General features: G+C 36.8%; 3 protein-coding genes across 3 annotated transcripts; 2 read left to right on the top strand and 1 right to left on the bottom strand.

Annotated features, from left to right (window-relative positions):
- Positions 1 to 343: 343 nt before the first annotated feature.
- On the top strand, positions 344 to 4,965 carry LOC143902650 (adenosine deaminase 2). The gene is made up of 4 exons (XM_077415743.1): positions 344 to 854; positions 2,785 to 3,373; positions 3,620 to 3,940; positions 4,209 to 4,965. The coding sequence occupies exons 1-4, from the start codon at positions 596 to 598 to the stop codon at positions 4,594 to 4,596; spliced, it is 1,557 nt and encodes a 518-aa protein (XP_077271869.1). The 5' UTR covers positions 344 to 595; the 3' UTR covers positions 4,597 to 4,965.
- A 9-nt stretch (positions 4,966 to 4,974) lies between these two features.
- On the bottom strand, positions 4,975 to 14,103 carry LOC143902422 (uncharacterized). Its single transcript, XM_077415300.1, has 11 exons — positions 13,956 to 14,103; positions 13,527 to 13,780; positions 12,450 to 12,931; positions 12,284 to 12,388; positions 11,520 to 11,675; positions 7,725 to 7,849; positions 7,337 to 7,590; positions 6,260 to 6,741; positions 6,094 to 6,198; positions 5,357 to 5,512; positions 4,975 to 5,136 (listed from the first exon to the last, which is right to left on the bottom strand). The coding sequence occupies exons 1-11, from the start codon at positions 14,057 to 14,059 to the stop codon at positions 5,083 to 5,085; spliced, it is 2,277 nt and encodes a 758-aa protein (XP_077271426.1). The 5' UTR covers positions 14,060 to 14,103; the 3' UTR covers positions 4,975 to 5,082.
- A 1,775-nt stretch (positions 14,104 to 15,878) lies between these two features.
- LOC143902421 (adenosine deaminase 2-like) lies at positions 15,879 to 18,100 on the top strand (the record flags this gene model as incomplete). Its single annotated transcript, XM_077415299.1, is given in 3 exon segments — positions 15,879 to 16,507; positions 16,755 to 17,075; positions 17,344 to 18,100. Coding segments are annotated over 3 exon segments (1,338 nt in total), but the record flags the coding sequence as incomplete, so codon positions are not given.
- Between the last annotated feature and the right edge of the window lie 6 nt (positions 18,101 to 18,106).

Raw genomic sequence — 18,106 nt, 5'->3', positions numbered from 1 at the left:
TTTTGGATGCTCTCTTCGTTCGTTGAATTCTAAATTCGTTTTCCGTGAAAAAAGAAAACGATCCCAAATCGGCCGATAAATTTGTAGCGAAAGAAACAAATGGTCTTTCTCTTCTTTAACGATATCAACGCTGCACGAAGCTTGTTGCACTTTCTTCGTGTGTAATAACACCGCGTAATACATATGCTGATGTAGCGCGAAGTTTCATTAATTGCGACCTGAATAAATTTACACCGTGATGCATAAGTCATCTGTGTTAGAATTTTTGTCATCACGTTTGATTTATACAAAATGTCAATAGACACACATGTTATTGGTGGTCGTCAACGACGCAGGTGGTCAACGAGTGCCAATGAGTTTACTGGTCACGCTCGTACACACGTTCCTCCCCACGTGTCCTCACGTATCTATAATGGTGAACACGATGGTAAGAGTCGTTCAGTGGAGATCGAGCGGCCGCGACGATCGCATCACACAGATCTATTGAGTACGCACAGGATCGCGCACGTGATTTTTCAACGAGGCGGTCTGCCAAGGTTCCGAAAGACTCAACGAGACGACAATAACTCGCGGCTGTAAACAGTTCTCCACGACTATGGCTAGGGCGATCTTGTTCACTTTGGCGATCCTGATCTGCCAGACGATCCTCGCGCAACCCTTCGAGAGCTCAAGTCTATCGCTGCCTCGGTTTACTTTGCATAGGACCCCGCAACGAAACAAGTACTGGGAGATACGAGAGCAAATGGTGTCGCAGGAGAAACAACAGTCCTTGGGCGGCAATCTGGAACTCAATTTCATCGAGACCAAGGCCAATGAGATACTAATGAGAGCCAAAATTCGAGAACTCTACGACGGTTCGATCACCTTTCAGTTACAATTGTTAGAACCCGATCGATTCGAGGTTGACTTGTTTTGTCTGCGATTAAATGAATTCGAAGAAAAGATTGCCGCTTTAATTTTTTTATTTTTATGATTATAAAAAAATAGAATAACGCATCGCAAAGATTCGTAACGACGTAAAGAGATTATTTAGTAAATAATTTTTACGTTGTAGAATAATATTTTGCCTGAAATAGATTAAATAAAGTGTGTGTTAATAAACGCGTCGCTTGACTAAGTTTTCAACTTTAATTATTAATTAAAAAAAAAACTACGGTGGATCGTGTTCACGAAAAAACGAAAAAAGTGAATAACCAGAATAATGTTAAACTTTGCATGTTCTTTTAGCTCCTTATTTAATATTTTATTTTTTAAGAGTAACAAAAACGCTCTTTTTTATGTTATAAAAACTGGTTACTAAGGGTGCGTTCCGGAAGACGCTATTAGTGCTATTTGCTTATTTTATCCTTGTTTCACGAGCGATAAAGATAAAATGATGCAATAGCGCTAATAGCGCGCTTCCCGAACGCAGCCTAATGAGCCTAAGAACTCGAAAAAAAAAAAAACATAGACGGTGTAAATGATTATAGGTATCTGAAACGCAATAATTTTTTTATTCAGAAAAAGTGTGGCTATATATCGTCTGCACTATAACTAAACCAATACTTTCGTTACAGACAAAATAGCGACCTTCTTATTAAAAATTTTATAGTTTTTCCTCAAAATTGTGTTGGTATATTTTATTAAAAGAAAAAACTAATAAATGTATAATATTTATTCTAGTTTAAACGATAGCCATATTTTTCTGAATAAGAAAATTGTTGGTTTTTACATTTCAAATACCTACCTAGGACAGCTAAAATTATTTACACCGTCCATATGCGTTTTTTTTTGTAAGCTCCTAGTGACCAGAATATAATATATAAAAAAGTGCGTTTTTTTGTTACTTAGAAAATAAAAATATATTCTTGAAATAAGACAAAAAGAACATGCAAAGTTTATTTACTTCTTTCATTTATCTACAAAAAATTCCTACATTAATATCTTTTTTACGACCTTTTAAATCAGAATATCTCCTTGAACCATCACTGTGCATTTTTCTTATCACATCTTCTCCAAAAATGCTATCTTACGAGCCGTTTCCACAGCCCTTGAACCGAGTTTAAATTCATAAAACAAATAAATCCAAATTATATATATCAGATTTAATTGACATTTCAAAAGGGTTCAAACTTACAAAAAAAAATACCAAGTCAAAGTGCACCGATTAATTGATGTGATATATATATGCCTTATGATGAACATAAAAAAACTTATACTCTGCAAATTATTATAAAATAATTAATTGCAGTGAACTTTACCGAAAATTGCACATCAAACTCTTTTGGTTATCTAATAATTAACGCATTAATCATCGTCGCATTAATTCTTTCAACGGAACGATATCTGGTTGCCCAAGGCTCTTCTCACTTCTTTTTAAAAGAATTATATCACAGCATATTATCTCCACGGTAACTTCGATAATCTCACTCCTCAAATTATCTTTGTTTAAAAGCATTCACGCTTTCTGAGTGACTTTCTCACACATATTTCAAATTATTTCAAATAACGTGTTTTAAAGCATTATCAATGATTGCGCACGAAACCGTGAACCATTCACAGCGTGAGAACACATTAGAATATCCGCTTTTACGACGGACATGTCCCACAATTTATCAGACGTGACATTTTAACGTAATGTTTACCCAAAAACACGCTAGATAATAGAAGACCGATTAGGGGGGGATAAAACTTAGGAAGCGTAATGGGAAAATGACTAACGAAAGACTCAAAGTTATACTTTAAGTATAACTCTAATTTTTTAATGCTTGGTTTACGGCACCGAAATCATCGCATCTTCCGCAGGTTTCACCACCGGCCATAGTTTCTTACCGTCGCACAACTTCATGGAAGTGATACCGGAAATCGAGAAGTCCGAGGTGTTCAAGATCCTGCGCGACATGCCTAAGGGTGCTGTTCTCCACGCTCACAATACCGCTATCGCCTCGCTCGAATATCGGTTCAACCTGACTTATCGCGAAAATCTGTACGTGTGCGATGAGAACAGCAACCTGCGGCTCAAATTCTTTGACGTGCCCGGCAACGATTGCAATTGGGAATTGCTGAGCAAGGTGCGCAAAAATCCAACCCGGGCTGACGCTATTAACGAGAAGATCAAGCGGTCCATGACCATGGTCACAGAAAACCCGAACAGCGTTTACAACACCGTCGACAAGGCATGGGAAAAGTTCGATAGCGTCTTCAAGGCGTGGAGGTTCCTCGTATCGTACCGACCCGTCTTCGAGGACCTCCATTATCGCAATCTCCAGGAACTCTACGAGGACAACGTGATGTACGCAGAGATACGATCAACGCTGTCGTCGATATACGATCTCGACGGCAAGACGTACGGGCCGTTCAAAATGGTGCAGATCCTCAAGGACGTTACTGATAGGTAAGACGCTTTTTTTCAATTATCTTATTTCTCTAGTCTCAGATTACAAAATTAGTAAATAAATAAAGTACAATTTTCCCTATTTCTCAATAAATAAATGAGATACAACAATTTCCCAATTGGTAGTCTCGAAACTAAAATTTCATGAAAAAAGATATTTCGTTTTGCTGGTTAATTCAATATTCGGCGGCTACGCCAAGAAATATTTCGAGCGAGATAACGTAACATAATAAATGAACGCGACAGGTTTGTAAAGGATCATCCGGACTTTATTGGTGCTAAGATCATATACGCGCCAGGACGTCGCGCCAACCAAGAAAAAGTAGAGGACTACCTGAAAACGTTGACGCAGCTAAAACGTCTCTATCCGGATTTTATCGCTGGTTTCGACTTGGTCGGCCAGGAAGACAAGGGGAAGTCCCTCGGTGAATTTGCCAACAAATTGAATACCGTTGCACAGGGAATTCCATTTTTCTTTCACGCCGGCGAGACGAAATGGTACGGAACGTCGACCGACTATAATCTCTTCGACGCTTTCTTGCTTAACACCAAACGCATCGGCCACGGGTAAGTAAAACAAACAGAAAAAGATAAATTAATGATATATATGAATTAAACATTGAATTAAAACATAAAAAATAATTCAGAAGTCAGATGCAAAGAGCAATTTACGATTTTCCCTTACTTATCTAGAGTTGTTTCGTAGTGTCTTGGCCTGTCTAAATTTTTATTCCAAAACTTAGTAAAATAAGTTGTGGTAGGTATACCAAAAATATTTGCCTAAAATACTTCAGTGGACTGGTTTTAAACATCGACACTTGCGGCATTCTTTCAGATACGCGTTAACGAAGCATCCGTTCCTCTGGAAATTAGTGCAGCAGTCAGGCATCGCAGTGGAAGTCTGTCCCATCTCAAACCAGGTTCTCGGTCTTGTGGAGGACATGAGGAATCATCCCGCGGCCAGTTTATTCGCATCGGGCTCGCCCGTGGTTGTCTCTAACGACGACCCGGCAGTCTGGGGTGCTAAGGGACTGAGTTACGACTTTTACGAGGCCTTCATGGGTATCATGAGCGCCGGCTCAGATCTCAGGAGTCTCAAGCAACTGGCGATTAATTCATTGACTTACAGCAGCTTGAGCAAACGACAACAGCGGAGTGCGTTGGGCAAATGGAAAGTCAAGTGGGACGCCTTCGTGACCAAACTTGCTAATTACGACAATTAGAGCAGCAGACGTGAAAAATGCCTCATCCCTTTTCGTTAATATACGCAAAGATAAAAGGATATTCCCGACAGAACAACAGAACGGTGCCATAATCCAAAAATAATCACAGAATATTTATAGACAATATTTTTTTATCTACTTTAGAGCTTAGAGCCTACAGTCTTGTGTTCTTCCATGTTTTTAGTGGAACCAGTACCACCAAAACTGCGTGTCAACTTTGTGGAACTGCATTTTATCTTACAGGATTCTTACAATTTTATATATGAATCACTACTACCTCGTCACATTTTTTAACGATGCACCTAACGATGCACCGTTATATTTGTAATATGCGTCTAATGGATATTATACTATTATTGCGAAATAGTAGATCTTTTGAAAAAAATACTGCGCCGTATTTTACGTTTTGTTTAATAAGATATAAGATTATCTTGCACAACAAAATAAGTGTTACTTGAAGTTTCATTATATACATACGACAGTCAATTAATTGGATGCTCGCTGCAGGAAATTGTAAGCTGAATAAGAAGTCCTGCAAATCTGCGGAAATAAGATATTACATCACTGCGAAACGCGTAAGAAAGATCTATTTATACTCATGTTAATTTGCGCAATTGTTTCCTGCCATAACTCGAATGCGTAGATAAATATAACTATCGCAATAATTTTTATACCACAAACACGAATCTCGCAATACACGTCAAAAAAATATATATGTAAATTTATGTTTTAATTATTTTTTACTAACACATTTACTTACCCAAGTAAAAGTGTTAAGAGATAACGCAAATACTCCATGATAAGAGAGCATTATTCCTCTTTGGCTGCTTATCATAATAAACATCAGCAATCTGCGTTCTTGCGGTGTCACCATTGTCCAGTCGCTGGAATACACAGCGGTCACGATGCCTTCACTCTGCGGCAGAAATTTGCAAAGCGTTAACCAACCAATAAAATATATTTTCGCACGGAGATATTAACTCTTTCTAATGCGGGATAATGTTCGAACAATCATCGCAAGTTTTTTTGAATCATAAAACTTTTTAAATCTTCTGTTTCGCACATTTAAATGTTCCCTTTCAAATATTACCCTGATGAAAAAATGTCTCATAGTTTTTCATTAATGATTAATCAAAATTTCTATACAAATTTTCAGAATTTTTCAAGTTTTTTATTCGAATTGAGACGTTGTCAGAAAAGCTCAGACAAAATAATAGAATATTTCAGATTTTTTCTGGTGCCTTGTAAATATCTGAATAAATAGGAGAAAAATCTGTGCTAATTATTATAGATATTATCGTACGGATACTGAAATATTCCAAAAATCTTTGTCCAATCATTTCTAAAAAGTATCTGAGAAGTTTATATATATTATTTGAAGAATTTTTTATAAGTCTCAATTCTTAGAAAATTTCTGAGAAAATATGAGAAATTTTTTGACCAGGTCAGGGTAAGCTTCTCTATATACGTATTATTTTTAATGTTACGCTTATTTACCTTCAACTCAAGTTCATTTCCGTACCAACAATAGTAAAACAGTTGAAGGAGCATACCACTCAGATATAAGAACATCGAAAGAAACTCAAAGCTGAGTAGTTTCTTCTGCAAAAAATAAATATGCGTTGCACGGCCGAGGGTAAATAAAACATCTCTCTTGCGATACCTTTGATAGAATGAAGATACTGGTGCACACGATGAGCAGACTGAAGAAGAAGAAGATCATTATCGTCCATATGAACAACGCTCGTATTTTCTTTACCAGAATGCCCACGAGCAAATGATGTCTGACGCATTCCACGATCGAGGCTTCCGTATGCGGTTTCCGTCCGAAAGAAATATCGCCGGTGCTTTTCAAACTGTCCGTCAATCGGCAGCACATCAGCTCGATCTGCGCGCAAACTTGAATCGTAAAGCCGTAAACGAGACAGTCGAAGGAAACGTTAAGCATTATCGCATAAAATAGCACCAAAAATTGCTGCAGATACGTAGCTAAATATGGAAGTAGATTTGACATGGAATATGGGATGTATGACTTCAATGGCAGCACACGCTCGCCCCCCTTGAGTAGCTGTAGAGCTGGCGTTAAGACGAAGCCTAACGCGGTCGCATACGATATCATCATGAACGCGATAGTGCTCCACTTAGCTGTTATAAACATTTGACTTCCGGTAAATATCAGTTACAGATATTTAATTGATTTTTTTTATCTCTCTTTACTACGAGCTTTTCTAATTAAGAAGAAATCAGAAATGCGTGCACACACCGTCGACGCACAATTAACTTTAATATTATATTTTAATATATTATTAAATTAAAGCAAATAAAAAATCCATTTGTACATTTTCGTAATCCAATATCTTTGATATCTACATGCATGTTAGATAACAGAAAAACTTTAAGACATAATATTTTAACAAAATTGTATATTTGCCACAAAGGTTGTTACACAATATTTAATTACGCTAACAATTAATTAACTGTTAGCATAATTAATTAATTATTAGACAATTAATCAAAGCAACTATTTAAGTGCTAAAATATTTATCAATTTGCAGTATGATATAGCAATATCGAATTAAAAAGAAATGATCTTTAGACACAGGTAATTATTTATATTATATACATTACTCTTAATTGTCTTGGTTCATTATTGATCGTTGATATATGATAATATATTTCGTTATACGTAACATGTATGCCAAATAACATGCATATTTGCGAATTGCGAATACTCGAGTACCTCTGCGGTTATGCTCTTCCATTATCAGCTTTTCCGTCGAATTTCTCGGCTGGCACATTTTCACGCGCAAGCATTCCAACAAATCCGACAGCTCGTTCTCCCGCAACAGAAAATTCGCATATTTTACACACAGCGTTAAGCAAGTCAATCCTGAGAAGAGTCTTTCTGTCAGCTCTTGAACGCGGTCGCGCATGCGAATCATCTCTATCACATCGGATATCGTAAACTCGTATATCAAGAGAAAAACCGCGTACCTGTAAATTTACCACCGCTTTAAATGATCGATGAATAAATTGGCCTTTTGTATCACTGTATCCTTTTGTATCACTATCTTTATATCTTTTTGCTGTATGGTATATTTTAGGTATAACTGCTTCATGTGTACTACCTGTAACAAAAGCGTAAAAATCCAACGCACATGTTGTCGTCTTCCCGCTCTTTCCATGCGCCGCAAAAACGCAGGGCCTTAAAGTTTATCGGTAGAATGTCCATATCTTCACTCTCGTGTAATTGCTGGCTTTATTCTCGTCCCGTTGTTTCAGTCGTCGCACAAAATCTCCTTCGTCTTTTTAATAATGTACAGGTTCATCTTTCTTTTTCCAGCGGGATAGTAACATTTCTAACAACATCCTATCATTACAATTGCATTTATGCATTAATAATGCCGTGTACGTTGTCAAGCGCGCATTAAATTTTAATACAACCGAGTCGCCTCGATTTTCCATCGGAGCCCTTTTTCAACCGCGCGTATATTTCGTTTATCAAAGAAAAGAATTTGTTTCTATATATATATATTATAGTACAACGTTAATATAACGTTCCGTATCTCGCAAAATAAGAATTTGTTGAGCAACTCTTCTCTTATGCAATATTAAATACCCGCAGGAAAATAGAGATATAGAAAAGTAGTATTGAACTGGCGAAAGGTATAGCGCTACGTGAATATATAATAAACTACGTAAGCTGGAAGTGAAAAGATAAGAAGTTTCCGCGAACTGGTCGAAGAATTGTATAACTATATATCAATGCGAATTGATTAAAACTGAACCCTCCAACTTTTATCTGAAACAATAAACCAATAATTTCTGAGATATTTGGCGGAGATATTTGGCACACGAAATAAAACTCACCCCGACTCACCCTGTATAATCTGATTTAATAGTTCATTTCTTTAATCGATAACGGACTAATTCGATTCATTTGTTACCGATTCGTTGTTGATTCGCGAAACAGAACGAGTCAAAGAAAACGTTAAGTATTATTGCATAAACGGATGCAATCTGTTGCAGGTACGTTAATGCTTTGCCATGTATGGAAATGCTTTCGAGGCAAAACAGGATACGATTTCGCAGGTAGGTTTAACGCTTCTTCCTTTGCATAATTCCAAAACGATACTCCCACACCAATTGCTTACAATATATTATAAAAAAGAGCGCTTAGCTGTCACGAATATTTTGATTTATCTCGTTAAAGAACCGCATGTGTCAATATAAAACATGAAATGTTAAAGTTAAATTTTCGCAATATAGATATGCATGATAGTTAGATCAATATTCGCACAATTATTGATTAATTTAAACGAGTTCTCTGGATTGTATTTGTTAGTCTTAATTAATTATCTTGTTTTTTTTACTATTCTTCTATTTTTTTTCGTAGAGTTTCTTAGTTGGCATATATCGACGCGTGAATAATTCAATAGCACCGACCATTTCTGTTGTAAAGCATTATATAATGCTACGTCTGTTGTAGACAAAAAATATATAGTCGCGACAAATAAAATATAGCCAACACCAAATTCACGTAGCGAATAAACGGAATAAGAAACACTGGTGATAAAACATAAAACTCTACACGTATCGATGATAGAGATTTTTTTTCTATTTTAACGCTATTATTATCAAAAATTTAGATAAAAGTCAAATTAACTTAATATTATTATATAAAAGATATTATTACATAAAAAAACCATCTATATATTTAATAAATGTAGACTGTCACGCAGATGCAAGTGTCGAAGCCCAAGCTGAAAATTCCGTAATAAGACAGTTTCAATCCTTTTTGACTGATGGCCATCACGAATAGCAGATTTCTCCATTTTGCCTTTGCAACAAAATTATCGCTGGTAAAAAATGTTGGTATAAGAGAGAATAAAGGAAATATAAAAAATATATGAAAAAGAAACTGAATAAATTTGTTATTTACCAAAGCTCTCCTATTCCAACAAATAAAATTAATCTTCTTAACAAATATGTTTACTGTCCATATAATAATTAACAAAACTTGCTACGTAGCTAACTATTTATTATACCGACAAATCTCTTTTTCACAAACTAAAATATAAATATTTATTTCTATATTCGTAAGTACATTATTTTTTTTTTTTTTAACAAAAGGTTTTAATTATTATTATTATCATATTTTATATTCCAACTGAAATTCTGAAGGCCTTGATGTGCCTTTAGGAGCAATAAAATATCTTTGAGATTGTATCGTCTCAGTATTGATTCCTACGTTCAATCCCTTGGCTGACATAACTTTGTGCGAAAACAATCTAGCAAGTCACGTAATTTGCAATGTCATTCCTAAAATGTTGAAAAACTTTAGGCACATGCTCACGAAAGTTAAGACGAGAATAGACGGTCCGTTAAATCCTCTACGTCGTTTCTCATACGTACAAGCTCGATTATCTTAAATATCGTAAGTAACATAGTAGAGCAGTGATTGTATATTATAGCTATCAAAATTATATAAAAGAGAAGAAGAATGTGCAATGCATATATTATAGTTTCTAAAAATTTTTATCACTTAATTAACGAGTACTCTATTTCCACATATAATTTTCAATTTTAATGTATTAACGACAAAATGTTTTTAACAAAATTACTAGGTCTATTTTAGCTTAACGTTATAATTATTTTATCTGTAGCAGAAACTGACAAAGCGCGGCGAGAAGTCAAGTTGCTATTCTAACGTTCTTTCCATACACACCGCAGAAACGAAAAACGTAAAAGTGTACCGCTCTTTTGGAAGTTAATGCAGCAGTTAGACATCGCATTGGAGGTCTGTCCCATCTCAAACCACGTTCTCGGTCTTGTGGAGGCTATGAGGAATCATCCCGCGGCCAGTTTATTCGCATCGGGCTCGCCCGTGGTTGTTTCTAACGACGATCCGGCAGTCTGGGGTGCTAAGGGACTGAGTTACGACTTTTACGAGGCTTTCATGGGTATCATGAACGCCAACTCAGATCTCAGGAGTGCTTCTGACGATTAATTCATTGACTTACAGCAGTTACAGCTGCTTGAGCAAACGACAACAGCGGAGTGCGTTGGGCAAATGACAAGTCAAGTGGGACGCCTTCGTGGCCAAACTTGCTAATAATGTGACTCAAATTAAGCTAATAACGACAAATTATAGAGCAGCAGACGTGAAAAGTGCCTCATCCCTTTTCGTTAATATACGCAATGATAAAATGATATTCTCGACAGAACAACAGAACGATATCATAATCAAAAAATATTCTAAGAATATTTGTAGAGAATATTTTTTATATACTTTAGAGCAGAAAGTCTTGTGTTCTTTCATGTTTTTAGTGGAACCAGTATCACCAAAACTGTGTATCAATTTTGTGGAACTGCATTTTATCTTACAGGATTCTTACAATTTTATTATATGAATCATTATTACCACGTCACATTTTTTTACGATGCACCTAACAATGCACCGTTATATTTGTAATATGCGTCTAATGGATATTATACTATTATTGCGAATAGTAGATCTTTTGAAAAAAATACTGCGCCGTATCTTACGTTTTGTTTAATAAGATATATTTGTCTATAAGTTTTGTCTATAAAATTATTTTGCACAGCAAAATAAATGTTATTTTTTTCATTATATACAATACGACAGTCAATTAATTGGATGCTTGCTGCAGGAGATTGTAAGCTGAATAAGAAGTCCTGCAAATCTGCGGAAATAAGATATTACATCACTGCGAAACGCGTAGGAAAAATCTATTCATACTCATGTTAATTTGTGCAATTGTTTCCTGCCATAACTCAAATGCGCAGATAAGTAACTATCGCAATAATTTTTATACCTCAAACACGAATCTCACAATGCACGTAAAAAATATATATGTAAATTTATGTTTTAATTAATTTTTACTAACACATTTACTTACCCAAGTAAAAGTGTTAAGAGATAACGCAAATACTCCGTGATAGGAGAGCATTATTCCTCTTTGACTACTTATCATAATCAGCATCAGCAATCTGCGTTCTTGCGGTGTCACCATTGTCCAGTCGCTGGAATACACAGCGTTCACGATGCCTTTACTCTGCGGCAAAAATTTGCAAAAAACGTTAACCAACCAATAAAATATTTTTTTGCACGGAGATATTAACTCGTCTCAATGCGGGATAATGTTCGAACAATCATTGCAAGTTGTTTTTTTGAATTATAAAACTTTTTAAACCTTCTGTTTCGCATTTAAATGTTTCCTTTCAAATATTACTTTTGTGGATAAATGTCTCAGAGTCTTTCATATATAATTAAACAGAATTTCTATAAATATTTTTAGACTTTCGTAGAATTGTCCAAATTTTTTATACGAATTGACTCGTTTTTCAGAAAAACTGAGACAAAATAATAAATAATAGAGAAAATAATAGACAAAATATTTTAGATTTTTCCCGCCAACACATCTTTGTAAAAATCTGAATAAATACGAAAAAATCTATGCAATTTATTAGATATTTTCGTACGAATATACTAAAATATTCCAAAAATTCTTGTCCAATTATTTCGGGAAGTATCTGAGAAATATATATTCTTTAAGAATTTTTTATAAGTCTCAATTCTTAGAATATTTCTGAGGAAATATGAGAAATTTTTTGACCAGGGTAAGCTTCTCTACGTATTTTTTTTAATGTTACGCTTATTTACCTTCAACTCAAGTTCATTTCCGTACCAGCAATAGTAAAACAGTTGAAGCAGCATATCATTCAGATATATGAACATCGAAAGAAACTCGAAGCTGAGTAGTTTCTTCTGCAAGAAATAAATATACGTCGCACGGCCGAGGGTAAATAAAACATCTCTCTTGCGATACCTTTGATAGAATGAAGATACTGGTGCACACGATGAGCAGACTGAAGAAGAAGAAGATCATTATCGTCCATATGAACAACGCTCGTATTTTCTTTACCAGAATGCCCACGAGCAAGTGATGTCTGACGCATTCCACGATCGAAGCTTCCGTATGCGGCTTCCGTACGAAAGAAATATCGCCGGTGCTCTTCAAACTGTCCGTCAATCGGCAGCACATCAGCTCGATCTGCGCGCAAACGTGAATCGTGAAGCCGTAAACGAGACTGTCGAAGGAAACGTTAAGCATTATCGCATAAAATAGCGCCAAAAATTGCTGCAGATACGTAGCTAGATACGGAAGTAGATTTGACACGGAATACGGGATGTATGACTTCACTGGCAGCACACGCTCGCCCCCCTTGAATAGCTTTAGAGCTGGTGGTAGAAGGAAGCCTAACGCGGACGCATACGATATCATCATGAACGCGATAGTGCTCCACTTAGCTGTTGTAAACATTTGACTTCCGGTAAATATCAGTTGCAGATATTAATTGATTTTTTTTATCTCTCTTTACTACGAGTTTTTCTAATTAAGAAGAAATCAGAAATGCGTGCGCACGCCGTCGACGCACAATTAACTTTAAGTAAGTTTTAATATTTTATCAAATCAAAGGAAATAAAAAATCTTTTTATACTTTTTCGTAATCCAATATCTTTGATATCTACATGCATGTTAGATGATAGAAAAACTTTAAGACATAATACTTTAACAAATTTGTGTTTTCCACAAAGGTTGTTACACAATATTTAATTATCCTAACAATTAATTAACTGTTAGCATAATTAATTAATTTTTAAGCAATTAATCAAAGCAATTATTTAAGTGCCAAAGTATATATCAATTTGCAGTATGATATAGCAATATCTAATTAACAAGAAATGATATTTAGACAGGTGGTTATTTATATTATATATATTTCTCTTAATTTTTTATCTTGCTTGATTAATTATTATCGTTGATATATGTATTTATATTTCGTGATACGTAACATTTATGCCAAACAACATGCATATTTGCGAATTGTGAATACCCGAGTACCTCTGCGGCTGTGCTTTTCCATTATCAGCTTTTCCGTGGAATTTCTCGGCTGGCACATTTTCATGCGCAGGCACTCCAACAAATCCGACAGCTCGTTCTCCCGCAACAGAAAATTTGCATACTTCACGCTCAGCGTTAAGAAAGTCAGTCCTAAGAAGAGCCCTTCGGTCAGTTCTTGAATGTGGTCGCGCGTGCGAATCATTTCTATCACATCGGATATCGTAAACTCGTATATCAAGAGAAAAACCGCGTACCTGTAAATTTACCACCGGCACCGCTTTAAATGATCGATGAATATATTGGCGATAAAAAAAAAGACTCTCATAGAAATGGCGAAATTCACAGATCGATGCGGAAAACCTTTTGTATCACTGTCTTTATCTTTTGCTGTATAGTATATTTTAGGTATAACTGCTTTATGTATATTACCTGTAACAAAAGCGCAAAAATCCAACGCACATGTTGTCGTCCTCCCGCTCTTTCCATGCGCCGCAAAAACGCAGGGCCTTAAAGTTTATCGGTAGAATGTCCATATCTTCATCCTAGTGTAATTGCTGGCTTTACTCTCGTCCCGTCGTTCCAGTCGTCGCGAAATCTCCTTCGTCTTTTTAATAATGTACAGGTTCGTCTTTCTTTTTCCAGCGGGATAGTAACATTTCTAACAACATCCTGTCATTACAATTGCATTTATGCATTAATAATGCCGTACACGTTGTCAAGCGCACATTAATTTTTAATACGATCGAGTCGCCTCGGTTTCTCATCGGAGCCCTTCTTCAACATCGCGTATATCTCGTTTATCGAAGAAAAGAATTTGTTTCTATATATAGTATGACGTTAATATAACGTTACGTGTCTCGCAAAATAAGAATTTGTTGAGCAACTCTTCTATTATGCAATATTAAATACCTGCAGGAAAATAGAGATACAGAAGAATAGTATTGACCTGGCGAAACATATAGTGCTACGTAAAAAATAAACTACGAAAACAGGGGGTGAAAAGATAAGAAGTTGCCCAGAACTGGACTAAGAACTGTGTAACTATATATCAATGTGAATTGATTAAAACTGAACCCTCCAACTTTTGAAACTGAAACAATAAACCAATATTTCTGAGATATTTGGCGGAGATATTTGGCACACGAAATAAAACTTACCCTGTATAATCTGGTTTAATAGTTCATTTCTTTAATCGATAACAGACTATTATAATTCCATTCATTTGTTACCGATTCGTTGTTGATTCGCGAAACAGAGTTTTGTCATCACGTTTGATTTATACGAAAAGTGAATGGACGCACATGTCATTGGTGGTCGTCAACGACGTAGGTGGTCAACGAGTGCCAATGAGTTAGGGGAGAGAAATAAAGATGATTGATTGATTGAGTGCCAATGAGTTTACTGGTCACGCTCGTGCACGTTCCTTCTCACGTATCCATAATGATGAACACGATGGTAAGAGTCGTTCAGTGGAGATTGAGCGGCCGCGACGATCACACATCACACTATTGAGTACGCACGTGTCTTTTCAACGAGGCGGTCTGCCAAGGCTGCAAAAGATTCAACGACGACAATAACTCGCGGCTGTAAATAGTTCTCCACGATCATGGCCAGGGCGCGATCTTGTGCACTTCGGCTATCCTGATCTGCTGCCGGACGATCCTCGTGCAACCCCTCGAAAGCTTCGGTCTATCGTTGTTCCGGTTTTTGCATAGGACCCCGCAACAAAACATATCAAGTCAAAGTGCGCTGATTAATTGATGCGATTTATACATTTTTTAATGCACATAAAAACTTATACTCTGCAAATTATTATAAAATAAAATAATTCATTGTGGAGTGAACTTAACTGAAAATTGCATAAGTTTTTTTTGTTACCTAATAATTAACGCATTAATCATCGTCGCATTAATTCTTTCACGGAACGAACTCTGATTGCCCAATGCTCTTCTCGCTCCTTTGTAAAAGAATTATGTCCCAGCATATTATTTCTACGGTAACTTGGATAATCTCACTCCTCAAATTATCTTTGTTTGAACGCATACGCTTTTTGAGCGACTTTCTCGCACATATTTCAAATTATTTCAAATAACGTGTTTTAAAGCATTATCAATGATTGTGCGCGAAACCGTGAATCATTCACAGCGTGAGAATACATTAGAATATCCGCTTTTACGACGAACATGTCCCACAATTTACCGGACGTGACATTTTAACGTAATATTTACCCAAAAACACGTTAGATAATAGAAGACCGATAGAGTGGGTGGTGTAACTAAAGAAGCGTAATGCGAAAATGATTGTCAACAAAAAACTCAAAGTTATACTTTGGGTATTTCTTTAATTTTCTAACGCTTGGTTCACGGCACCGGAATCCTCGCATTTTCCGCGGGTTTTGTCACCGGCCATAGCTTCTTGCCGTCGTACAACTTCATGGAAGTGATACCGGAAATCGAAAAGTCCGAGGTGTTCAAGATCTTGCGCATGCTTAAGGGTGCTGTGCTCCACGCTCACGGTTCAGCTATCACCTCGCTCGACTATCGGTTCAACAACCTGACTTATCGCGAAAATCTGTACGTGTGAGATGAGGACAGAATCCTGCGGCTCAAATGCTTCGACGTGACCGGCAACGATTGCAATTGGAAATTGCAAAGCAAGGTGCGGGAAAATCCAACCCGGGCCGACGCTATTAATGAGAAGAACAAGCGGTCCATGACCATGGTCACAAAAAACCCGAACAGCGTTTACAACACCGTCGACAAGGCATGGGAGAAGTTCGATAGCGTCTTCAAGGCGTGGAGGTTCCTCGTATCGTACCGACCCGTCTTCGAGGACCTCCATTATCGCAATCTCCAGGAACTCTACGAGGACAACGTGATGTACGCAGAGATACGATCAACGCTGTCGTCGATATACGATCTCGACGGCAAGACGTACGGGCCGTTCAAAATGGTGCAGATCCTCAAGGACGTTACTGATAGGTAAGACGCTTTTTCTTCAATTATCTTATTTCTCTAGTCTCAGATTACAAAATTAGTAAATAAATAAAGTACAATTTTCCCTATTTCTCAATAAATAAATGAGATACAACAATTTCCCAATTGGTAGTCTCGAAACTAAAATTTCATGAAAAAAGATATTTCGTTTTGCTGGTTAATTCAATATTCGGCGGCTACGCCAAAAAATATTTCGAACGAGATAACGTAACATAATAAATGAACGCGACAGGTTTGTAAAGGATCATCCGGACTTCATTGGTGCTAAGATCATATACGCGCCAGGACGTCGCGCCAACCAAGAAAAAGTAGAGGACTACCTGAAAACGTTGACGCAGCTAAGACGTCTCTATCCGGATTTTATCGCTGGTTTCGACTTGGTTGGCCAGGAGGACAAGGGGAAGTCCCTCGGTGAATTTGCCAACAAATTGAATACCGTTGCACAAGGAATTCCATTTTTCTTTCACGCCGGCGAGACGAAATGGTACGGAACGTCGACCGACTATAATCTCTTCGACGCTTTCTTGCTTAACACCAAACGCATCGGCCACGGGTAAGTAAAACAAACAGAAAAAGATAAATTAATGATATATATGAATTAAACATTGAATTAAAACATAAAAAATAATTCAGAAGTCAGATGCAAAGAGCAATTTACGATTTTCCCTTACTTATCTAGAGTTATTTCGTAGTGTCTTGTCCTGTCTAAATTTTTATTCCAAAACTTAGTAAAATAAGTTGTGGTAGGTATACCAAAAATATTTGCCTAAAATACTTCAGTGGACTGGTTTTAAACATCGACACTTGCGGCATTCTTTCAGATACGCGTTAACGAAGCATCCGTTCCTCTGGAAATTAGTGCAGCAGTCAGGTATCGCAGTGGAGGTCTGTCCCATCTCAAACCACGTTCTCGGTCTTGTGGAGGCTATGAGGAATCATCCCGCGGCCAGTTTATTCGCATCGGGCTCGCCCGTGGTTGTTTCTAACGACGATCCGGCAGTCTGGGGTGCTAAGGGACTGAGTTACGACTTTTACGAGGCTTTCATGGGTATCGTGAGCGCCGGCTCAGATCTCAGGAGTCTCAAGCAACTGGCGATTAATTCATAGACTTACAGCAGCTTGAGCAAACGACAACAGCGGAGTGCGTTGGGCAAATGGAAAGTCAAGTGGGACGCCTTCGTGACCAAACTTGCTAATTACGACAATTAGAGCAGCAGACGTGAAAAATGCCTCATCCCTTTTCGTTAATATACGCAAAGATAAAAGGATATTCCCGACAGAACAACAGAACGGTGCCATAATCCAAAAATAATCACAGAATATTTATAGACAATATTTTTTTATCTACTTTAGAGCTTAGAGCCTACAGTCTCGTGTTCTTCCATGTTCTTAGTGGAACCAGTACCACCAAAACTGCGTATCAACTTTGTGGAACTGCAATTTATCTTATAGGATTCTTACAATTTTATATATGAATCACTACTACCTCGTCACATTTTTTAACGAAGCACCTAACAATGCACCGTTATATTTGTAATATGCGTCTAATGGATATTATACTATTATTGCGAAATAGTAGATCTT

The sequence above is a fragment of the Temnothorax americanus genome, unplaced genomic scaffold (assembly GCF_048541705.1).
Source record: "Temnothorax americanus isolate GAGA-0224 unplaced genomic scaffold, ASM4854170v1 Scaffold4, whole genome shotgun sequence".
Classification (NCBI taxonomy): domain Eukaryota; kingdom Metazoa; phylum Arthropoda; class Insecta; order Hymenoptera; family Formicidae; genus Temnothorax; species Temnothorax americanus.
The sequence above is the reverse complement of the archived record's forward strand: the minus strand, read 5'-3'. Positions and strand labels throughout refer to the sequence as shown.

What these genes read in the sequence shown, in the direction of transcription:
- LOC143902650 (XM_077415743.1), top strand. Translation starts at nt 596, where the DNA reads ATGGCTAGGGCGATCTTGTTCACTTTGGCGATCCTGATCTGCCAGACG. An exon ending in AATTCGAGAACTCTACGACG is followed by an intron (nt 855 to 2,784) that starts GTTCGATCACCT and finishes CATCTTCCGCAG; the next exon opens with GTTTCACCACCGGCCATAGT. An exon ending in CTCAAGGACGTTACTGATAG is followed by an intron (nt 3,374 to 3,619) that starts GTAAGACGCTTT and finishes TGAACGCGACAG; the next exon opens with GTTTGTAAAGGATCATCCGG.
- LOC143902422 (XM_077415300.1), bottom strand. Translation starts at nt 14,059, where the DNA reads ATGGACATTCTACCGATAAACTTTAAGGCCCTGCGTTTTTGCGGCGCA. An exon ending in TTTTTGCGCTTTTGTTACAG is followed by an intron (nt 13,781 to 13,955) that starts GTAATATACATA and finishes GTAAATTTACAG; the next exon opens with GTACGCGGTTTTTCTCTTGA. An exon ending in GTATCTTCATTCTATCAAAG is followed by an intron (nt 6,199 to 6,259) that starts GTATCGCAAGAG and finishes TATTTTTTGCAG; the next exon opens with AAGAAACTACTCAGCTTTGA.